The 20,437-nt window shown below is 44.4% G+C and overlaps 1 protein-coding gene across 1 annotated transcript; it reads left to right on the top strand.

Annotated features, from left to right (window-relative positions):
- Positions 1 to 2,647: 2,647 nt before the first annotated feature.
- On the top strand, positions 2,648 to 16,312 carry chrdl2 (chordin-like 2; the record flags this gene model as incomplete). The annotated part of the gene is made up of 11 exons (XM_083644353.1): positions 2,648 to 2,717; positions 3,114 to 3,226; positions 4,116 to 4,209; positions 4,316 to 4,461; positions 8,751 to 8,844; positions 13,434 to 13,495; positions 15,057 to 15,225; positions 15,394 to 15,582; positions 15,689 to 15,862; positions 15,953 to 16,045; positions 16,163 to 16,312. The coding sequence occupies 11 exons, from the start codon at positions 2,648 to 2,650 to the stop codon at positions 16,282 to 16,284; spliced, it is 1,326 nt and encodes a 441-aa protein (XP_083500479.1). The 3' UTR covers positions 16,285 to 16,312.
- Between the last annotated feature and the right edge of the window lie 4,125 nt (positions 16,313 to 20,437).

Raw genomic sequence — 20,437 nt, 5'->3', positions numbered from 1 at the left:
TTATCCTCCATGCACATGTGTCATAATAAATGGAGAAGTGTATCAAGTCTTGGCCTCTGGGTTTCCTATTTATGTATATCTTATATCTAATCTCTTCATTTTAGTTGAAACAGCAAAAGCACTGAACCCCCCAATGAAAAATCACTAGAGCAAATATAAATGCATCATACTTTTGTTGTATTTTTTCCTCTCCTGTGGTATCGCTCTAATTTTACAATCCCTTACAATTTTGCTGTGAAACTACTTGTATAGTATGCTACAAAAATTGATTGTAGGATTACTATAGTTCCTTTATCACCATTGGAAAATATACTGATAGCCTTATGTGTACCAACCATAGGTTTCAGCAAAACGTAGGAATATAGTGATAGCTATATACTATAATGACGGGATCGTCTGTCTGTCTGTCCTTCGCGTATCTCCAGAACCGTTGGTCGGATCGACTTGAAACTCGGGGGATGCGCTGATGGAGGGCGGTGCCCTGTTTTCGTGCGATTCGGACGCGAAACACATTCGATATTAATACATGTGTGTTCAATCAAGCCCTGGCTTATCTGGGCTAAGTGTACACTGCTGTGAGTACAGTTGTTAACTAAATCAACATGAGTCCTTGAGATTGAATGGTGGGGGGGAGGGGCATTTCCACCACTGCTTATGGATGAGCATCATCTGCTGCATGCCATCGAGAACCGTTGGTCAGATCGACTTCAAACTTTGGGAGTGTGCCCAATTGTGCAGTGCGGTGCCCTCTTTTCGTGTAATTCGGCATAGCGTCACCTACTGGCATCATAAAAATGTGGTTTATCTCAAGAACCGTTCGTCCGATCGACTTCAACTTTGGGGAGTGCGCTGATGGGAACTCGACACAGTGCAGTGCCGAATATCGTGCAATTCGGAACAGCGCCACCTATTGGCCACACAAAAAGTGGTTTATCTTGAGAACCGTTCGTCCGATCGACTTCAAACTCGAGGAGTGCGCTTAGGGGGACTCAAGAAGTGCAGGGAGCTGAATTCTGTGCAAGTTGGCATAGCGCCACCTACTGGCAACACAAAAAGCGCTTTATCTCCATAGCCATTCATATGATCGACTTAAAACTTAAAACTTGGGGAGTGCGCTTAGGGGGACTCAACGGAGTGCAGGGAGCTGAATTCTGTGCAATTTGGCATAGCGCCACCTACTGGCAACACAAAAAGCGGTTTATCTCAATAGCCATTCATCTGATCGACTAAAACTTGGGGAGTGTGCTGCTTCATGCAATTTGGACTTATTCCAGGACTGTATGTCTGTCCTTCGCGTATCTTGAGAACCGTTTGTCGGATCGACTTCAAACTTGCGCTTAGGGGGACCTGACAGAGTGCAGTGTGTGTGCGGGGGCGCTCACGGGGTGGTGCATGGGGGAACGGGCACTGCACTAGTACATAGTAATTCAAAGAAGATTATAGCTCCCTGTATATCGTATTGGATTATTATAGTGATGTTTCATTAGGATATGAACAGGGTTGTCTTTCTATTAATGGGACCCAAACAAAATATCCTCTTTAGACTATAATAATGTAATTTGTCCATGAAATATTGCAAAAATGACCTGTAGGGTCTGACTAGTCTATTTGCCCCATCATCACCATAAGTCAAAGTAAAGCAAAACACCTGCACACTCCCAAATCTTGGATCTATAATTGTTTGCCAAAAATTGGGTCCAGGGACTATCACAAGAGAGTCCCCAACAAACTGAGGACTAATTTAATGTCACTCAGTAGAGGTTAGCGCAATGAAATAATGTAATGACTTCATTTTACTGCACTCACTTATATTTCCATAGACAGCTTCGCATTGTCTTATGTAATAAATCAGGTAACCCTTCTAGCATGCAGGAGATTTTATTCAACTGGAGGCAAAAAAGAAAAGAAGAGAGGCTCCAACTGACTCCACATTTTTCCCTTATGAAAGATGTTATGCAGCACCTGCATTTGGGGGAAAACCCCTTTTTAGATCACTTCAATAATTATATCTTACCCCTCCCACAAACTAGTCTAGCTCAATTATGAGTTGCAAAAATAAAATGTATTAGACATCCTGCAAACTCTTCTCCACTTTTTCCTTTCTTTTTTCCTCTCCAATTAATCTTGTAGGCTAGCTACGTGAACCAAATTTGTATTTTTTTTTATAATAATAAAAAAAATCTTCACGTTTCTCACATATGACAATTTTATATTATCTTTGTACTTTTTTGTTTATTGGTTTTGTGTGTAGGCTACATCTGCATTGTAACTTCGTTTTCCTATTTACGTCTGTATTATTGTCTAATCTTTGAAAACTCCAATAAAAAGAGTTAAAAAAATAAAGCAGATAACAAAAGTCCTCTCAGTCGAGGACTTGAGACAAAATCATATCAGATTGAGGTCTAATGTGCATAATAGCCTATTTGCGGGTCCTTGATTTGAAAAACGTTTGTCCCCATTCACACTATTTTAGGGATCATGGGTTTTGAGGTGTTGTGATCTCATCTTTCCAGGAGGAGGCGCAATGGATGAACCAATAATATTTTTTTATCCGTCTTTCACGCTGTCCTGCTGTTTCTGTCCTGCAGATTGAAGCACATACTGTATGTATTTTGAGGCGAGGACACAACTCACGCAGATGTAGAAAATGAAGTCCATAATATTCTTGTTATTTTTCATCATTTGGGTTGCAGATGCAGAGCTAAAAGCCCGACAAGGTAAGACTGACAGCTGATGCATTCTGTCCTGATCAGACGTGTGGGGTTTAAGAAATAAGGGCAAGTCTGAAACGATCGTAATCTCATGGGATGTGTTGCCAGAACTGAATTCGCTGTATTGTAAACATAACCTGGTTGTTTTCATGGTGTGACAGGACAGAAGGACAGGACAGAAGTAATAAAAAGTTGTTTCATGACTTTGACTCGTCTTGAGTCAAAGGAGGCTACTGGGACTTTTGCACTTTTTCTCTGGCTCGCTCATTTCTGGAATTTGGTTAGTTTGTTGCGAGCCGGACAAACCAGAGTGATTTCCATTTCCATAGCACCAGTGTCAGTGTTCATATGGTTTGTCAATAGCTCATCACTGTCGTGTTTTTTTACCCCCCCCCCATTCAGCGGCCGGGGTGTCATGTACTTTCAAAGACAAGACCTTCAGCCCGGGAGACAGCTGGCATCCCTATCTGGAGCCCTTCGGCGTGATGTTCTGCATGCGCTGCGTCTGCACCCAGGTACCCCTTACTCACTTAGACCAGCCATCACTTCAGAAAGAAAATGCATCTTCTCATATTTACACCAGCCGTTCTCAAAGGACCCCTGGCCTGAACTGATACAAATTAGTCCACGGACCCCCATTTGATGATTTTGTCCCAGGGTCCCCCATCAAGATTTTTGCTTGTAGATGTTTTATTGCAGAAAGTGTATGAAACACACGACCAAATAATAGTCTTACATATGGACAGTGTGTTGGGCAAGTTTACTGAAGATTACAGTGACACTTCTCTCAAAAAGTAATATCATTTTTTACAAATAATACAAGTAATTAAGTTACTATGGAAAGTTGTGCGTTACTTTATTATTATTTTTTTTTTGCTTCAATTCTGTTATTAATGCACATATAATGTTGGTGTTCCTGTGGCACACTGTGGGAAAGACAACTGTCGAATAAGATCTATCGTTGTAGCCTACCCATTATCACTGATGAAAAGATGAACAACAATAAAACACAACAGACAGTTGGTCAAGTTACTGAAAATTATAGTTGTTACTACTAGTTACTTCTCTCAAAATGTAATTAGATTACTAATTACTGCAAAAAGTAGTGGAATTACACTAATGTTAGTTACTCCCAACACGTTATGGATGGAATAGTGGAAAAAAAAATGTTACCCCCCTTTTTGCTGGGGACCCCCTGGAACGACCTCAAGGACCCCTGGGGTTTCCCGGACCCCACTTTGAGGAACCACTGATTTACACTACAGTGATATTAACTGTTAACATGGTCCGTCCGTCAGTGTACTACTTGGGAGTCGACCGTTGCAGGCTGTCATAGTGGGTGGGACTTAAAGGTGGCCCATGTTGTAAACCATGTAGGCTATATATATTATTGCTTTCTCTCAGACAGGCCATGTGAAATGTAACGCAATCAGGTGTCCTGCCGCACCGTGTGAAAACCCAGTGACTGACCCTCAGCAGTGTTGCCCACGCTGCACAGGTAGGCTACACCTCTTCCTTTGAGTTAGTCCTGTTATCAGGTTTGGGGAGAAACTTGAGCCTTGTGGCTGTCAGTCATCTTCCTCTGTGTGGTTCCTCCTCCTCAGATGAGCCCAGGATCCCTGCAGGCCTGAGAGCTTCAGTAAAATCCTGCAGATATAATGGAAGTATTTACCAGCCCGGGGAAACCTTCACTAAGCATGAGCTCTTCCCATCCAGACAGACCAACCAGTGTGTTATGTGCACATGCTCTGTAAGTCACTTCAAATTGACTACTCTTTGTTTTTATGATAGACTAGCTACCATGTTATATAGGCCAGTAAAAATAGGGTTCAACGTCTCACTAATTGCAACACAAGTGAACTCAATGGATTGTATCTCCTCAAATGACAGAAAAGAAGTCCCAAGAAATCCTATGTTGGCAAAGTTTTGAAAATCACCTAAATATGATTCTACCAAAAACGCATTTTTACAATGGAAGTCTATGGGAGGGCCGGTCAAACCATGCCCACTTTGAACTCTAAATACTCCTTCATACTTTAAGCTATGAACTCCATTCAAACATAAAACAGGTCGCCACTTTTAGTCCTTTATAGCTGTCATTCAGCTTTTTTATACCTTTTGTACTTTTTGAGAAATCGCAGTTTGAGTTTCATAATTCTTTCAGCCGTTATAATGGGAGCCAGCTAGTTAGTCATTTAGAACAATTCCATGAGCGGAGCTTAGTTTCTCCGTTTATTTGTCATCTATGAGATTTTTTTTTTTTTTTTTTACCTCATACCAAATTTAGCCCCCATGCTTCTTGCAAAAATGTGGGCCACAGTTTTGAGAGCCCTAAATCTAAAATGCCTACCATTGGCTATGTTCGAATTTACTTTTTCAATGGTTTGACCTACAGTGCTGCAAAGTACATGGTTTCTGTGACTTTCTGGGTTGAGGAGTTTGGAATTGATGTTGTTTTGATGATTTTACCTTTTTTTTAACATTGAAATCAAACATCAATCAATCAGCTCCAATATATAGAATTTTCTAAATCGTCGTAGAGCCTTCATATTGGGCTCTAAAGAAGGCTCTGCTCAGGCTGAGTTCAGTTGTAAACAGTAGAACATCATTTAAGTACACAGAGGTCATTTCAGAGGTCCAAAAGGTCAATGTTTGTGGTTCATGACAAACCTTTGCTTTATGGGTCATTCCAGTCATTCCAGTTATGCAGCAACATTTCTGTCCTCATGAAATAGCCTACTTCTTTACATTTTCTTTCAAATGTGTAAAATATTTAGAAACAAATCGTTTAAACTATAGATTAAGATACAGTATATCACATTAACAGATAACAATGCGCATTTAAAATAGTACCATTTTCATCATTTTACTGTGCCTCTGACATCATTTTCCACCCTGACACAAACATGGGGGACATCTGGATCTTGTTCATGGAAATGTCCGACCCTCTTGTACAAACTCTTGTTGTTTGTCATGCAAGAAATAGCTCAGAGTACCTCATCAGCATACAACATGTTGCTTGGACTGATGGCATATGACAACCATGACTATGCGAGGTGGTCGCCAGATTATTGGGCAATGCTCTCTTCGCTGTCAGATGAGCAAATGGCCTTCTTCAATGATCATTTCACCCAGTAACTGACAGCACTACCCTACTCCTGCCAGCTACTGGAGCTTTGGATAGGAACAACTGTAAATCTCAGCTAAAGCAAGGATGGCTTCAGCTCCAACATAGAAATTACTGTTCTCAACAACAAGAAATGCAAACAGCATGGGTGAAGGCTACTTTGAAGCAGAACCTAAAGTGCCAGCATCGCCATAGGAAGCATGTTGAATGCCAGCCAGCAAGGATGAAGAAGGATGAGCAGGCAGTTAAGGACCTGCAGGCATGCATGAAGGATTTTGACACTGAGCCCTTTGACATCTCCTCACCTAAACTGAGGTCACTACAGTCTGGCCTGGTTGCCTCACCGGAGTTAGTGCATGACCTCCAGACCGCACTTCCACTTGGCCAAAATCAGATTGAAACCCACCTGCAACAGCGAGTGTTCATCAAGATCAAGCCTCTCACTGAAGCCATCCACAGGAACAAGAAACATAATTCTCTTAGCAAGAAGATCTGTGCACCAAGCCACCAACTGATGCAGATATGAAGGTGGCCCCGATCAAGCGATCAGGGCTGGTGCCTGTTGGACCTTGCGGAGGGATCAAGTATGATCCAACTAGAGTCAGCCCGTGATAGTGTAGAGTTACTTTCACACTACAACATGGGTCAATGCCCAAGACGTAAAATCAAGTTGTTAGAGCTATTCAACCTAGACCCAGTTATTGAGGAACCATGAGACCACATCAGCCTTGTGGACATGGGGCTGATCCCCACACCTGAGGACTGTGAGGCTAGGAAGCGGGATGGTTCCGAGTACCGCTGGAGGGACTAATGTACCTTGATAAAATCTGCATCATCTTCTTCCTCCACACTTATTCATGCCTTATCATCCTCATCAACGACAAATATGACTTTCCCTTCAACATCAAGGATGATGAGCATGCTACAAAACATCCACACATCCCAAATGTTTTCTCCAAGCCTGAAGACAAGTTCCCAGGAGCTGCTGAGTTCAGCGAACTCATGATCAACTCAGGAAACAAGGTCAGACTGTAGAAGCTTGTGAAGGAACAGTTGAAAGCACAAGTTTGGGGTGACGTCATATACTGCAAGGGAGAAACGCCAACCAACCTGGGCACTGACATGGCAAGCGGGGACAATGGGCCCTATCGTGACAAAAGCGGTAATTTAGCGCTTGTGCCGGGTCCAGCGCAAATTAATGGGCGTTCCCAAGTCATCTCCTATTCTCCGTGACCCGCAGAATTTCACCTGTGCACGGCACAAATGGGATTTGGGCCATCTTAACCACCTGAATTATTCACAAGTGTGGCCTGGCAATGCCTGAGCATTACATCAATCAAACCAATCAGATCCCCGTCTCGCATTCCTTTTAAGTTTGGTGATGCATGCTGTAATTCTCTCCATGCGTAATTTGGAGATCTCACAACAACTATCGCATCATATACCTGTTAAAAACATCTGTGATTTGATGCAATTCGGGTTCTTTTGTTGACTGGAAAATACGGGGAAACAGGGACATTTGATTGACAATGATATTGCAAGTAGGTACTCAAATGTAGCAGCAGAATTTGGTGTCCTGGCTTTTGTATTTTAATGGGACATCGTGCGTAATGACGTATCCAAAAGGAATGTGGAGAATAATGATGCGCTCAAGCGCAGCGGGGTATTTTTGTGCTAAGAACTGTTTAAGAGCTGCTTTTAGGTGCTCTTACAATTGCGTGCACGCAAATAATTTGCGGCATGCTGACCATAGCAGAAGGCAAGCATTTTGCGGGGGCACGCCTGGTTTGGCATAGGGCATGCCCATAACTGTGTCTGCGCTCAGATCCCAGCACAAAACTGGATCGTATCATGGCCAAAGTGCAAAATGAAACTTGCAGGAGGCAGACGATAGCATAAGACGCAGTGAAGATAGCATAAGAGGCGCGCAAACCCGTGCGTAAGTGATAGCGCCTGTACGACGATAGGGCCCTATGTCTTCAAGCATGCAGAGGCAGATACAATACTAATCTCTGCCTATGCTAAGCTAAGGACCAGGAATTACACTGGAACAGTTGTATTGGACTGTGAGGACACAGACGTGTTTGTCCAGCTTATGTCTCAAAACAACTCCCAAGGTGAGCTGCTGCTTAAACACAAGCACACATTCATCAACTGTGCTGCCATGCTCTCAGAAGAGGCTGCAGACATCATCATATTTCTCTGTGTGATCACTGGCAGTGAGCACACCTCAGGGTTCTATGGGCATAGGAAGAAGAGGGTGTTGGAGAATGTAATGAGAGCTCCTGGGACAAGTGGGTGAGACTCTGCAGTTAGAAGGCAGAGTCAGAACTCACATGAAGGCATTCCTCCTCTCCATCATCTATGGTGAGAGTACAGATGTTACCTGCGGGCAGGGCAGAACTTCCAAGTTGCACAAACTCAAGAAGAAGTGTCCAATATGTCTTCCACCTGATGACGACTCAGATCTTCATGGGGAAAAGACAAACTATATTGCGTATTGCCAGCTCCATTACAATCTGCTCGAGCATCCCTCTCAGTGGGACAAAAATTGAAACAGAGACACAGAGCCCACTTACTCCCTTTTATATGATGATGATGATGATGATGATGATGATGTTGATGATGATGTTGATGGCATTTTCAGAACAGAGTTACAGTGTGTTTAATAGTCCACTGGCTTTCAATCATTATTGTTATGTCACTACTAGACAATAACAATAATAAGTGAAGTGTGTGTGTGTGTGTGTGTGTGTGTGTGTGTGTGTGTGTGTGTGTGTGTGTGTGTGTGTGTGTGTGTGTGTGTGTGTGTGTGTGTGTGTGTGTGTGTGTGTGTGTGTGTGCACGTGCGCGTGCGGGAATCAGAAAACAACAACAACATGATCTTATGTTCCTACCTGTCTCTCTTTCAGAATGGAAACATCTTCTGTGCTTTGAAAACATGCCAAGCTCTTACCTGTTCCTCGCCCATCTCACTTCCAGATACCTGTTGTTTGATGTGCAAAGGTGATCAAAATTCCTTTTCCTACACCTCATAGATTTTTAAGCAAAGTCCGAATAGGGGGAACGGCACACTCACAAACCAATCAAAAATGCCTAATGTTGAACCACAAATGCCATTGTTATATTATGCCCTTTCAGATAAGAAATGATAAGAGATATCAATTGTGAAATTAATCAGATCATTTCCTTACATTTTAGAATACATCTTTTAAATTTAGTTTTAGTATTTTTTAGGATGCTGTGGATTAGAGTACTGTATGTTGTAGTACTGGAGGTTTACCGCTCAGGGGAGCTCTAGAGTACTGACTTCCTATCCGGTGGTGAAAGGTGACCTGATCTATAAATGATTGACTCACAGATTGACACAGAGAGACATGTGGGAGTCAAGATGGCGTTGCTGCTGTAAGCACCTGAATGATAAAGACACAGAGTATTTGTAATGCATGTGGAGCAGTTGCCAAGGGAAGAGGCAACTGGCCGTGTGTGTGAAGAAGAATGAGAAATACATGTTAATGTATTAGATAGATCGTGGTTTCGTCTCGTGATCATTTATAACAGTTGGGGCGAAAGCCGCCCGGCAAAGGGGCGGGCCCACCACAGTCTGTGCTCAACGCCCGACTCCGGTTTGGTGCTCTCAGGAAACCTTTGCCCTGCTAGGCCCCGTGTCTGTGACAGCCTGGGTCATACAGAATGCGACATTTACCATGTGAAGGGGATACGCGTCTGTTTACCCGACGGTGCGCTCATAGCAGCGGATTCGAGGGACCTCGCCATTGCGCACACCAGGGCCGTGATAGATCACCTACAGGCCCTGGGGTTTTTGATAAACTGGCAGAAAAGTTGCCTCGCCCGGTCCAGGTCACAACCTTCCTGGGGCTGGAGTTGAACTCGCTGACCATGAATGCGCGGCTCTCGGAGTAGAGGCAGAGACGCATTGTGCGGTTAGCCCACTCTCTGCCCCTGGGTCATGCAGCCTCGGTGCATCAGTGCGTCGTGCTGCTGGGACAGATGGCCGCGGCTGTCGCCGTACTCCCATTGGCAGGGACGTGCAGACGGCGGAAATTTCAGGCAATTTGAAGGCCAATTTAGGGGTATAACTCATTTTAAATATTCATTGTGCTGCAGAAATGATTAAAATGAATCCTATGGTAATTGCTTTGTAATGTTTACTATATTATTAATTAATTGTATAAGGTTTTAGGTTTTATTAGCGTACATGCTGTTGTGTTTGTGATCTTATGCTAACTGCAAGTACAAGCATTGCATTACTCTGTGTCTACAGTTCAAATAAAACGGTACACATTGTTCACCATCAGCGGAAGGGGTCTGCAGTATGACTCCTGATAAGGGCAAGGTTGTGTAGAGTAACAATAATGCTGAATTGCTTCTAGAGCTTCATCAGTGACAGAAGACACATTGACAAAAAAATATTTTCAAGAGCAACAATTCTGCATTTGTTCCCTATATTTTGGTTATTTATTTATTGGGTGGTTTATTTATTTATTTATTTATGTATTTATGTATTCATTCATTCATTCATTCATTTCAGTCGAACAAGAGCCACAACAACTACCCAGGCTCTACGCCACTTCCGGCATCAGATACGTGGGCACCACGTCTTGATTCGCTCGGACAACATAGCCACCATCGCCTACTTGAACAAGCAGGGCGGTGTACGGTCGAGAACCTTGAACCAAGTAGCGGCAGAGATACATCTCTGGGCGCATTCCTGCCTGCGCTCCTTGTCAGCGGCGCACTTGCCCGGCCAACTGAACTTCGGGGCGGACTTGCTGTCGCGGGGCAACCCCCGGCAGACGGAGTGGCAGCTACACCCCCAAGTGGTAGAGCAGATTTGGGCCAGTTTTGGCCGCGCCCGCGTCGATCTCGTCGCATCGTGACTCGCAACACACTGCCCCCTGTGGTTCTCTGTCGAAAACGACAACCCTCCCTTAGGCCACGATGCGTTAGCGCACGTGTGGCCTTAGGCGTTCCCCCCCCCCCCCTGATCCAGTCTGTTCTGAACAGTCAGGGAGCAGGGCCTGCGACTCATCCTGGTGGCGCCGCAGTGGCCGCAGCAGATCTGGTTTGCGGACCTCATCTCGCTGTTGGTAGGGCCGCTGTGGCCGCTGCCGTGCCGGAAGGACCTCCTGTCGTAAGTGAAGGGTGAAATACTCCACCCCACCCCTTCCAGATGGAAGTTGGCGGTTTGGTCCCTGAATGAGAGCACCTGTTAGCTCAGGGTTTGCCCATGAGCATGGTGCACACGATCCAGAGCGCTAGGGCTACATCCACACGCTCTCAGTACGCTTACAAGTGGAGAGTCTTCTCCCATTGGTGCGCGGATCGTAATGAGGATCCAGTGAGTTGTGGCGTTCAGCCCATCCTCTGTTTCCTGCAGAGCCTGTATGATGTGGGTCAGTCCCCTCAGTCCCTTAAGGTCTATGTGGCTGCCATATCGGCCTGTCACATGGAGATCGAAGGGAAACTGGTGGGGAGCCTCCTGTTGGTCTCCCGGTGTATGAATGGGGCGTGGAGACTGCGACCACGGGTACGCAATGCCTTCCCTAAGTGGGACTTGGTCACGGTGTTGGAGGGTCTCTCGGGTCCCCCGTTCGAGCCCTTGGAAACTGTGGACCTGAAGTTAGTGTCCTTGAAGACTGCGCTGCTGTTAGCCTTGTCTTCAGGCAAGAGGGTTGGCGACTTGATTGCCCAGTCAGTCCAGCAGTCTTTCTTGGTATTTGCTGATGACGAGTGGAGGGTTACGTTTCGGCCCAACCCCGCCTACCAGCCTAAAAATATCAACGCCAGCTTCAGATCTATGGTCGAGGACCTGGCTGCCTTTTGTCCCCCTCCTTTCAGCTCGGAGGAGGAGCGACGCTTGAACACGCTTTGCCCGGTGCATGCGATCCTGGCCTACGTGGGCAGGACACGCGCGCTGTGCACCTGTAACCAGCTACTGGTTTGCTTTGGGCCAAGGGCCCTGGGTGGAGCACTGGATGGGTGGAGTGCTTGTCACACTGGATAGTGGAGGCCATTGCTTTGGGATACCCTGCTGTGGGGAAGGCTCCCCCGGAGCGTATTAAGGCCCACTCCACGCGAGGTGTCACGACGTCCTGGGCGTTGTTGCGTGGTGTGTCAGTGGAAGACGTGTGTGGCTGCCTCATGGTCTCCCCACCACACTTTGTTAGGTTCTATAGCCTTGATGTGGCCAGCGCGCCCTTGCGCACGTTGTGTTGTCAGCCACCAGGCGGTAGTTCCTTAAGTCACTCTTATGCCTACGGTTGCCATGGGTGAGGCCATGTGCTCCGTTGCCAGCCTCGGGTCTCAGGGTCGCACGAGGTGCTTCCTTGCAGCGAGGTTGGGTGGATAGATGGCATAGTGTGAGATTCCGACGTTCTAAACGAAGTAAAACGGGGTTGTCCTACAACCCAGGTTTTACGAGTGAGAACGAGGAATCTCACACATCTAGCCTCGCTGTTTCTTCAGAACAGTGGGCTGCTGGACGCTTTGAGTGACAACATGGCAGTGGCGCGGGCGTGACGTGTCGTCAAGGGGCGGAGCGGGTGGCCCATGCCATGGCAATTGACGCCCCCAGGCGTAATGAATGGTTTTAAAGGGGTCAATCTTTTGAGAAAATGGACGTCCAGTAGGGCGTTGCAAGGAGCAACTTGGCATAGTGTGAGATTCCTCCTTCTCACTCGTAAAACCTGGGTTGTAGGACAACCCCAACGTTCTCAAACAAAGATTTTACTGTTGTGACAACCCTCCCACTCTGCGCCCTGTCTTGCAGGAGTCTGGTGTTGGGGTCATTAGGCTGATTGGGTTTGCTTGAGCCCAGTGAACTCTGGGCTTAAGACCTTCAGACTAGAGTTCTCAGTTTCAGCCCGAGCCTGACGGGTTGACAATTTATGCTAATTGGTCAGGCCGGGTCGGGCTTGGGCTGTGCAAAAAAAGAAGAAAAAAAAAAGTCTTTACAGTTGGCTAGACTGATACTGTCTCATTATTATCTCTCCTTCTCTTCCATGCACAGATGCACACGCACAACTTAGAATTCTGAGTTTCAGGCTGAGCCCAACGAGACCCGACCAAACCCCACGGGCTCGGGCCGACAATATTTGCTAATTGGTCGGGTCGGGTTGGGCTTGGGCTTCAACTTACTAGGGCCCGGTCGGGGTCGGGTTTGAATGAGAACTCTACTTCAGACCATTGAGTCTCTCTCCCTCCTCACCGATGCACCTTTTGTTCTGTTCATTTGTTTAACGTAGTTTGTGTTGTCTAATGTAGTTATTTTCCCTTAGTTTCCCTTAGTATACATTTTTATTTTAACTTGTCCTTTGGTGTATGACTCCCCTCATTTGTTACTTCCCTGAGCCGGGTTGTAACATATGAGGGGAGTCATACACCAATTTAATTGATCCTAGAGTCGACTATTTAATAGTTTAGGACCCCTTTGTGTCAATAAAGCCAAATTAATTCCTTTTGTCCAATGAGCTGTGCTGGTTTTGTTTTTCCTCTACATCAAACTATCTGCAAACTGAGAAAATTACTTTAGCCTACAGTATGTTCAACCTGGGTCTTTTTCACTTTATCAGATCACGGCACCAGTGGGTCCTCATTGGCTGAGGATGGAAACCAGCAGCTGAACCGAGACGTTGTATGTCCTTCCACATTCATATAATTAACATCCAATGGAAATTGCTTTTCTTTGAAACACTTGTTTAGACTTGAAATATTTATTTTCAAGTGTAGTGAAGGCCCGCAGGCTGCCATAGTCATAGAGCAGTGGCCCTTTTCCTGGATGACCTGGGTCCAAGTCCTGTATCAGCAAGCATCCACCCTGCTGAAGTGTCCTTGAGCAAGACAATTGACCTTTTTCACATCAGTCATTTTGTGTCTAAAAGGCAGGGTAAACACAGGTGCTACCAAAACATTAATGAGGATTTCCAACTTTCAATCCATTTATAGGTGTTCCAGTGCTGAGACCCTCGTTAATGTTTTGGTTGCACCTGTGTTTATCCTTCCCTATCGACACAAAATGGCTGCTGTGAAAAGGCACATGAATCCTACCAGCTTCAGGGGATAAGTTCTGTAGCTGACATCTGACCTCCCTGTATAACGTACTGTAAGACAAGGGAAATATGTACAAAATGATGCACAAGACATCCTGAGTTTTTCCATTTGAAGCAATGTTGCAGCGATATACTGTATATAAAAAAGGTGTATTTTGTAATGGGCAGACAAACCCAAATGCAGACACTTGGAGGCACAGGTTTGAGTAGATGGATTTACACGGAGTAGAGAGAAATGCTACAGATCCGGTCCAACAAGATGACACAAAATACAAATACAAACAATCAAGGCAGGCAGATATCAGAAAAACCAAACTGACAAAAAACAACAGTCAAATAGCGAGGCAGCAAGTCAAACAATCACAGTAGACAGTACAGCCTGGAACTAAGCTCAAAATCAGGTCTATATACCCCGTTCAAGACAACTCGGACCGCCGGAAAAAATGGGTTCCGACCTGTAAAAAGTGAATTGAACGGTCGTCCAGGCCAGAATTACAGCTCGGAAATTCGGGTATCATCCAGAGCTCCGGTTTCTCCGAGTTGACGTCACAGCCACATCAAAATGGCTACTTGCATCGTTAATGATAATCACAGAATTATTATAAAGACGTTTGTTGACGTTTTAACACACAAGTTGAGTTCTTAATTATGTAATGTTAACGTTTCATATGTGTTTGTATCATCTGTGTTTCGCTCTGTGTGAAATTCAGCATTCAGCATGTTCGGTTAGCATTGTTCGCTAGTAGGTAGCTACCATGCTAACGCGGGTTGCTATAGCAACAGTTTGGGCTTTCCCCCCGAGCGGGAGGTGCAGCGTGAACGCAATCTGTCCAGGGCGGAGAGTCCGTGTTGAAACCTCCAGCGGGCCGAGTTGTCATGAATGCGGTAATAGACTCTGTGACCTCTTATAGTCCCTTGTGACTCGATATAAGTGCTATAGATTCAATGAGGCATTGGAACGAGGAGATACACAATATTTGACCTTGTCGTACAATAAGGGGGGGAGAAATCAATGAATTGAAGATAAAGACGATAAACTGTATTATTGTGTGTGTGTGTGTGTGTGTGTGTGTGTGTGTGTGTGTGTGTGTGTGTATACGTGCATGTGTGTGTGTTTGTGTGTTTGTGTGTGTGTGATTACACAAGAGACACTCGGTGGACCAGTGTGCTGGAGAGCAGCTGAGGTTACTGTCTGACCGAGCCACTACTCCCAGAGTTAGGAGTCTTCCCCGGGGCCTCAGCCTCAGCAAGCTCAACCTCAAAGGGGCCGCAGAGACCACCGTGAAGATCCTGCTTCAGAGGACACACCAGAGAGGTGAGACTCTCTCAAGTAGCCCTGGGAGGGGAGGGGTTAACTGTTTATAAGGTCCACTGCTACCGAAAGATCCTTTTATAGGTCTTTGACTTTATGGACATATTCCTTACAACTTTATAATCGTTTCCATATGTAGCACAGCACTCAGATGTTTCTAATTTCTCTCAGCATGTGTATACAACAGCAGGACATACTCTCATGGAGATATTTGGCATCCGGTTTTGGGGAAGGTCCTTGAATGCATCTTGTGCACCTGTAGCGATGGCACCCAGGACTGCAAACGCATCACATGTCCCAGTCAGTTTCCATGTCAGCATCCCATGAAGCCAGCGGGAAAGTGCTGCAAGACTTGTCCAGGTAGCCAAACAGTTCATAACATACAGTAATAAACCGTTAAAATTGACAGGTTGCTGCTTGGCTATAAACATCGTCCACACAATTAGTTTCTGTTTCTTGCCTCTAGAGATTAAAGCAGAAAGCAACCAGACCCAGTGTTATCTTGGATTTAAAAATAACCTCTTGGTGTATAAAGTAGAGTCATCAATGAAAGTTGACACACCCGATACTGTCAGGACAATCGCTGTTGAAAGACAAAGCACTGCTGAGGTCGAAGTGCAAGTATGGAAGACCACAGAAGGTACCGTTGGGAATCAGATATTTTCAGTTCTTGATTTCAGTATGCCTGTTCCGCCACACAGACCCTTATCTGAGTTCTTCATGTCTGCAGGTGTTTTACAGCTGATTGAAATCGGGGATGTTCAAAGAAAATATATTATGGATCATCCAGAAAATTACACATTACTTACAACAGTTGATGAAGGTGTGTTTTGTTTCAATGATTGACGATTACCGTATTATGATTTTGATGTCAGATTCATTTAAGGATTTTTTTTTCATCTTGCTTTTTGACGCTAATTAAAATCTGCTCATTTTACAGAGATGTGGAGAAAATTTAAAGAAGAGGGAGAAAATCCTCAGACCACAGTTTGTGAAGATGGCATACGGGAGATAGTGAATTTCTTAAACCCCAAGCAGATGGAAGGCCTGTGTTCACCATAAGTTTTGCTTCTTCTTCTTCTTCTTCTTCTTCTTCTTCTTCTTCTTCTTCTTCTTCTTCTTCTTCTTCTTCTTCTTCTTCTTCTTCTTCTTCTTCTTCTTCTTCTTCTTCTTCTTCTTCTTCTTCTTCTTCTTCTTCTTCTTCTTCTTCTTCTTATACCAATATACCAAACACATACATGGTTGATATACATATAGGAATGAATAAGTGACAAGGTTGTGCTCATGCTAAATACATAGATCAATGCCAAACTGTCTTGACATTAATGGCTGTTGAAAATGTGTTTGAAACATTCAGTGGACTCACTGACTATAATTGTGTAGCTATGTGCAATAAGCTCTGGTTAACCTGCAGCTAGGACTTGTTTATATCATCAGTTCATTACCATCTAAAATCTATTGATCAACTGAGGTATTAGGTCAGTATTTCTCAAATTACCTATGTAAAAAAAATACAATGTGATTTTGAGTCCAACACCAAATTAAAACACATCTGGGAATCCATCCATTTAAAAAAGATAAATAAGAAAACTCATTTCAATACCTGAATAACCAGAGCCGGAATCCAACTTGCCCGGCCGAGCCCCTTTATGCTAATTTTACAGACCGCTTGCACTATTATCCCAATTTTCTTCGACCACGCTGACAGATATTCATGCAAATCTAAAATGTGTCTTGAGAGTAGGAGAGTATGAGAGGACGGAGCATTTACTTCCCCTTGGCTTCAACTCATAGATAATAGTTTGTATTTAAAAAAAATCACACCCAGGTGTTGAAGTAAGCATGCAGTTTTAGGAGCAGTCATCTGAGAATGTTATAGAAAATGTTATAGAAGCTTTGTCGAAAAGCTATCACATTATTTCTGATATGTGTTTACCTGTACAAAAACGGTGACCTCTATGACCTTCCTGTCGCTAGCTATGGCCCCTTTTCCCTTGCCCCCCCTCCCACCACCAACATCCCCCTAGCCACTCCCCCTACCCAGCTCTTGAATCCTGACTCTACCATCTTCCAGAGAAATCTAGTAAGAGAGTGGTGTCTGCGGAGGTCCAAAATGCAGATCCAGGAAGGGGGCTCGCGCTACTTTGAATGCATAAAATAAAGCTGATAATATACAATTTGATTTTTTAAACGTCTTACCCTTTCAAAGTATACATCACAAATGGTCCATTCTGCTGCAACTCGACTGCGCTCCTTAATCCAGAACCTTACTTCCCAAAAGTTCCTTTTTGCCAAAAGTTCCTTTTGCAATGTTAAAAAAACTGGTCCATTGGAGTGAATGGAGATGTCGTGACTCTATACCCTCTTCTCTAGCCCCGCCCCCTAGTCTCATGCTACAAACATCTCATGCTACAAACGGATGGACGGACGTATCGAAGCAGCTGCACCGCTTAAAAAGTATGTATCACTTGTAGTGCTGTACAAAATGCCTAGGGCATTCACAGACTAGTCGACTAGTAAAACCACTAGTCGACACTGTGCTTATCGTGCGTTCCTTTATCGCAAAATAACTGGGAGGTGGAGGCTAAATGACGTCACATCCGTTTTGTTAGCGTTCCATTTGCAGAAAAGTTGAGCTGGGAAGTTTACTGTTCACTGGTCAGATCCACTCGCTAGCCAGGCTAGCCATTGTTAGCAATAACAGTTGATATAACATTTAGTGGCATTTTGCGCATACAAACACTGCAGCCTCATGTCCACACAGATAGAAGTAGGCCGTGCTGTGTGTACAGCTGATTTAACGAGACACAAACAAGACAGAAGTGCTAAATAGCATTTATATGATTATAACTACTGTTGTTGCGCGGAGCAGCCATCTTGGATTTTTGAGGTTGGGGCTGCTGAGGCTCCTACGAGTTTGGAATGGGAAATACCAGCTCTAGTGACGTCACGTCCCAGCTCATGAACTTTGAACCGGTAAGATTACCAGTTCCCAGTTATAAAGGAATGCACGATTAGTGGTCGACTAGTCGTTTTTTTTTTTTTTTTTTTTTTTTTAATCTTTAAGAAAGAACATGAGGTATTTACACGACATACATGGACTATCATATCCCATATCCCATATCCCCCACAAAGAACATCAAAACACAACAAAACAAAACAAAACAAGAAAACTGCATAAGATACACAATAATCCAAGAACAAACAAGACTATTGGACAAACAACCAAACAAAAACAATGCATTCAAAGTAAATACATAGATCTTGCCCTGTTGGCAGCTAGGAAATGCATAGCTTTAAATTGGAAAGCATCCAATCCCCCAGCTGTAGTTCACTGTTGGAATGAACTCTCAAGCTACCATACGTTGGATAACATTTACTACAAGAGCAAAGGCAGATTCTTAGACATCCCCAAAATATGGCAACCACATACAGAGTTTGACTTTAAGAACTTTTTACCCCAGTGTCATTAGGCCTATCAGGATAGGAGCTGAATGCATTGTTTTTGTTTGGTTGTTTGTCCAATAGTCTTGTTTGTTCTTGGATTATTGTGTATCTTATGCAGTTTTCTTGTTTTGTTTTATTGTGTTTTGATGTTCTTTGTGGGGGATATGGGATATGGGATATGATAGTCCATGTATGTCATGTAAATACCTCATGTTCTTTCTTAAGGATAAAAAAAGTCGACTAGTAAAATTCACTAGTCGTGAATGCCCTACTTACTATAACAAAATATGATGCAGGCCGATGGGCTACTGTTTAGAATAGAATGGATTTTTCAAGGATATTATTATGGCCATTATATTTATTGTAAATACAAACAGGTTTTGTCACATAATTTAAAGCATTGTATTGGTTCTTGTATGATTTCTATGTATACTAGGCATCTCGCGTGCTCGATTCCTAGGCTCGCGGGCTCGTGAGCTCGGCCGCCACCCGGCCTTGCCCACCCTGCAGTTCGCCGAGCTGGCCCTGCAGCTCGCATGCAGCTCGGGCGCAGCGCGGCCTCGCCCACAGTTGGCTGCTGTGCGGCCTCGCCTGCTCTATTGGCATGCACAGCTCAACTTCGCATCACTGATGACATGATGTCACAATGCATATGACATCATCAGTGATGTCATAGGCATGCTCTTATGGCATCACTATGACATCATCAGTGTCTATGACATCATCAGTGATGTCATAAGATTATTTTGCTCTTATGACATCACTATGACATCATCAGTGGGACAAAAATGGAAACAGAACAGACAGCGAACAGACAGAGTTTGCCCATTTGCCCCTTTTATATAGATAGATACCTTGAAGTGTGTGAAATTCTGGTTTTGCTGAAGTAGCAGGATGCATAAAAATGCAGCGGCCACAGTAAATGTTTAAGGGCCTAACTGTGTGTTGGTGGTGATCATAAAATATAGACCTACTCTTGCTATTTGGACATGGTCGCATACCATTTTGTTTGACAGCCTAATGTTATTTTACAATTCTATTCACCAGAAACGTTTTCAGATGTTTAAATTGGATGCATATATGCAGCGTAATCAACTGCTGGGCTACAAGCATTAGTAAGATCACAGGGAAATGTGTTTGAGTCGGACTCAAACTGCAGATCAGTCTGCAGTTTGGAGCTCTTAGCTGCTTTTGAATGGCTTGTTATAAAAAGTTGTGCTGATTCATGAGGCAGTGGATACCTAAAGGCTTCCATTAAAAATGAAATGTTATTATCAGAGGCAAAACAAATCAAAAGCAGAAGGTAACAGACCCCCCTCCCCACACCACATACACACCACCACCATCACATGGTAGTAACAGACCCCCTTCCCCACACCACATACACACCACCACCATCACATGGTAGTACCAGACCCCCCTCCCCACACCACATACACACCACCACCATCACATGGTAGTACCAGACCCCCCTCCCCACACCACATACACACCACCACCATCACATGGTAGTACCAGACCCCCCTCCCCACACCACATACACACCACCACCATCACATGGTAGTACCAGACCCCCCTCCCCACACCACATACACACCACCACCATCACATGGTAGGTAGTACCAGACCCCCCTCCCCACACCACATACACACCACCACCATCACATGGTAGTACCAGACCCCCCTCCCCACACCACATACACACCACCACCATCACATGGTAGTACCAGACCCCCCTCCCCACACCACATACACACCACCACCATCA

The sequence above is a fragment of the Poromitra crassiceps genome (genome assembly GCF_964638095.1).
Source record: "Poromitra crassiceps genome assembly, chromosome: 1".
Classification (NCBI taxonomy): Eukaryota; Metazoa; Chordata; class Actinopteri; order Beryciformes; family Melamphaidae; genus Poromitra; species Poromitra crassiceps.
Note: the sequence above shows the minus strand (reverse complement) of the source record. Positions and strands in the feature narration are given on the sequence as shown.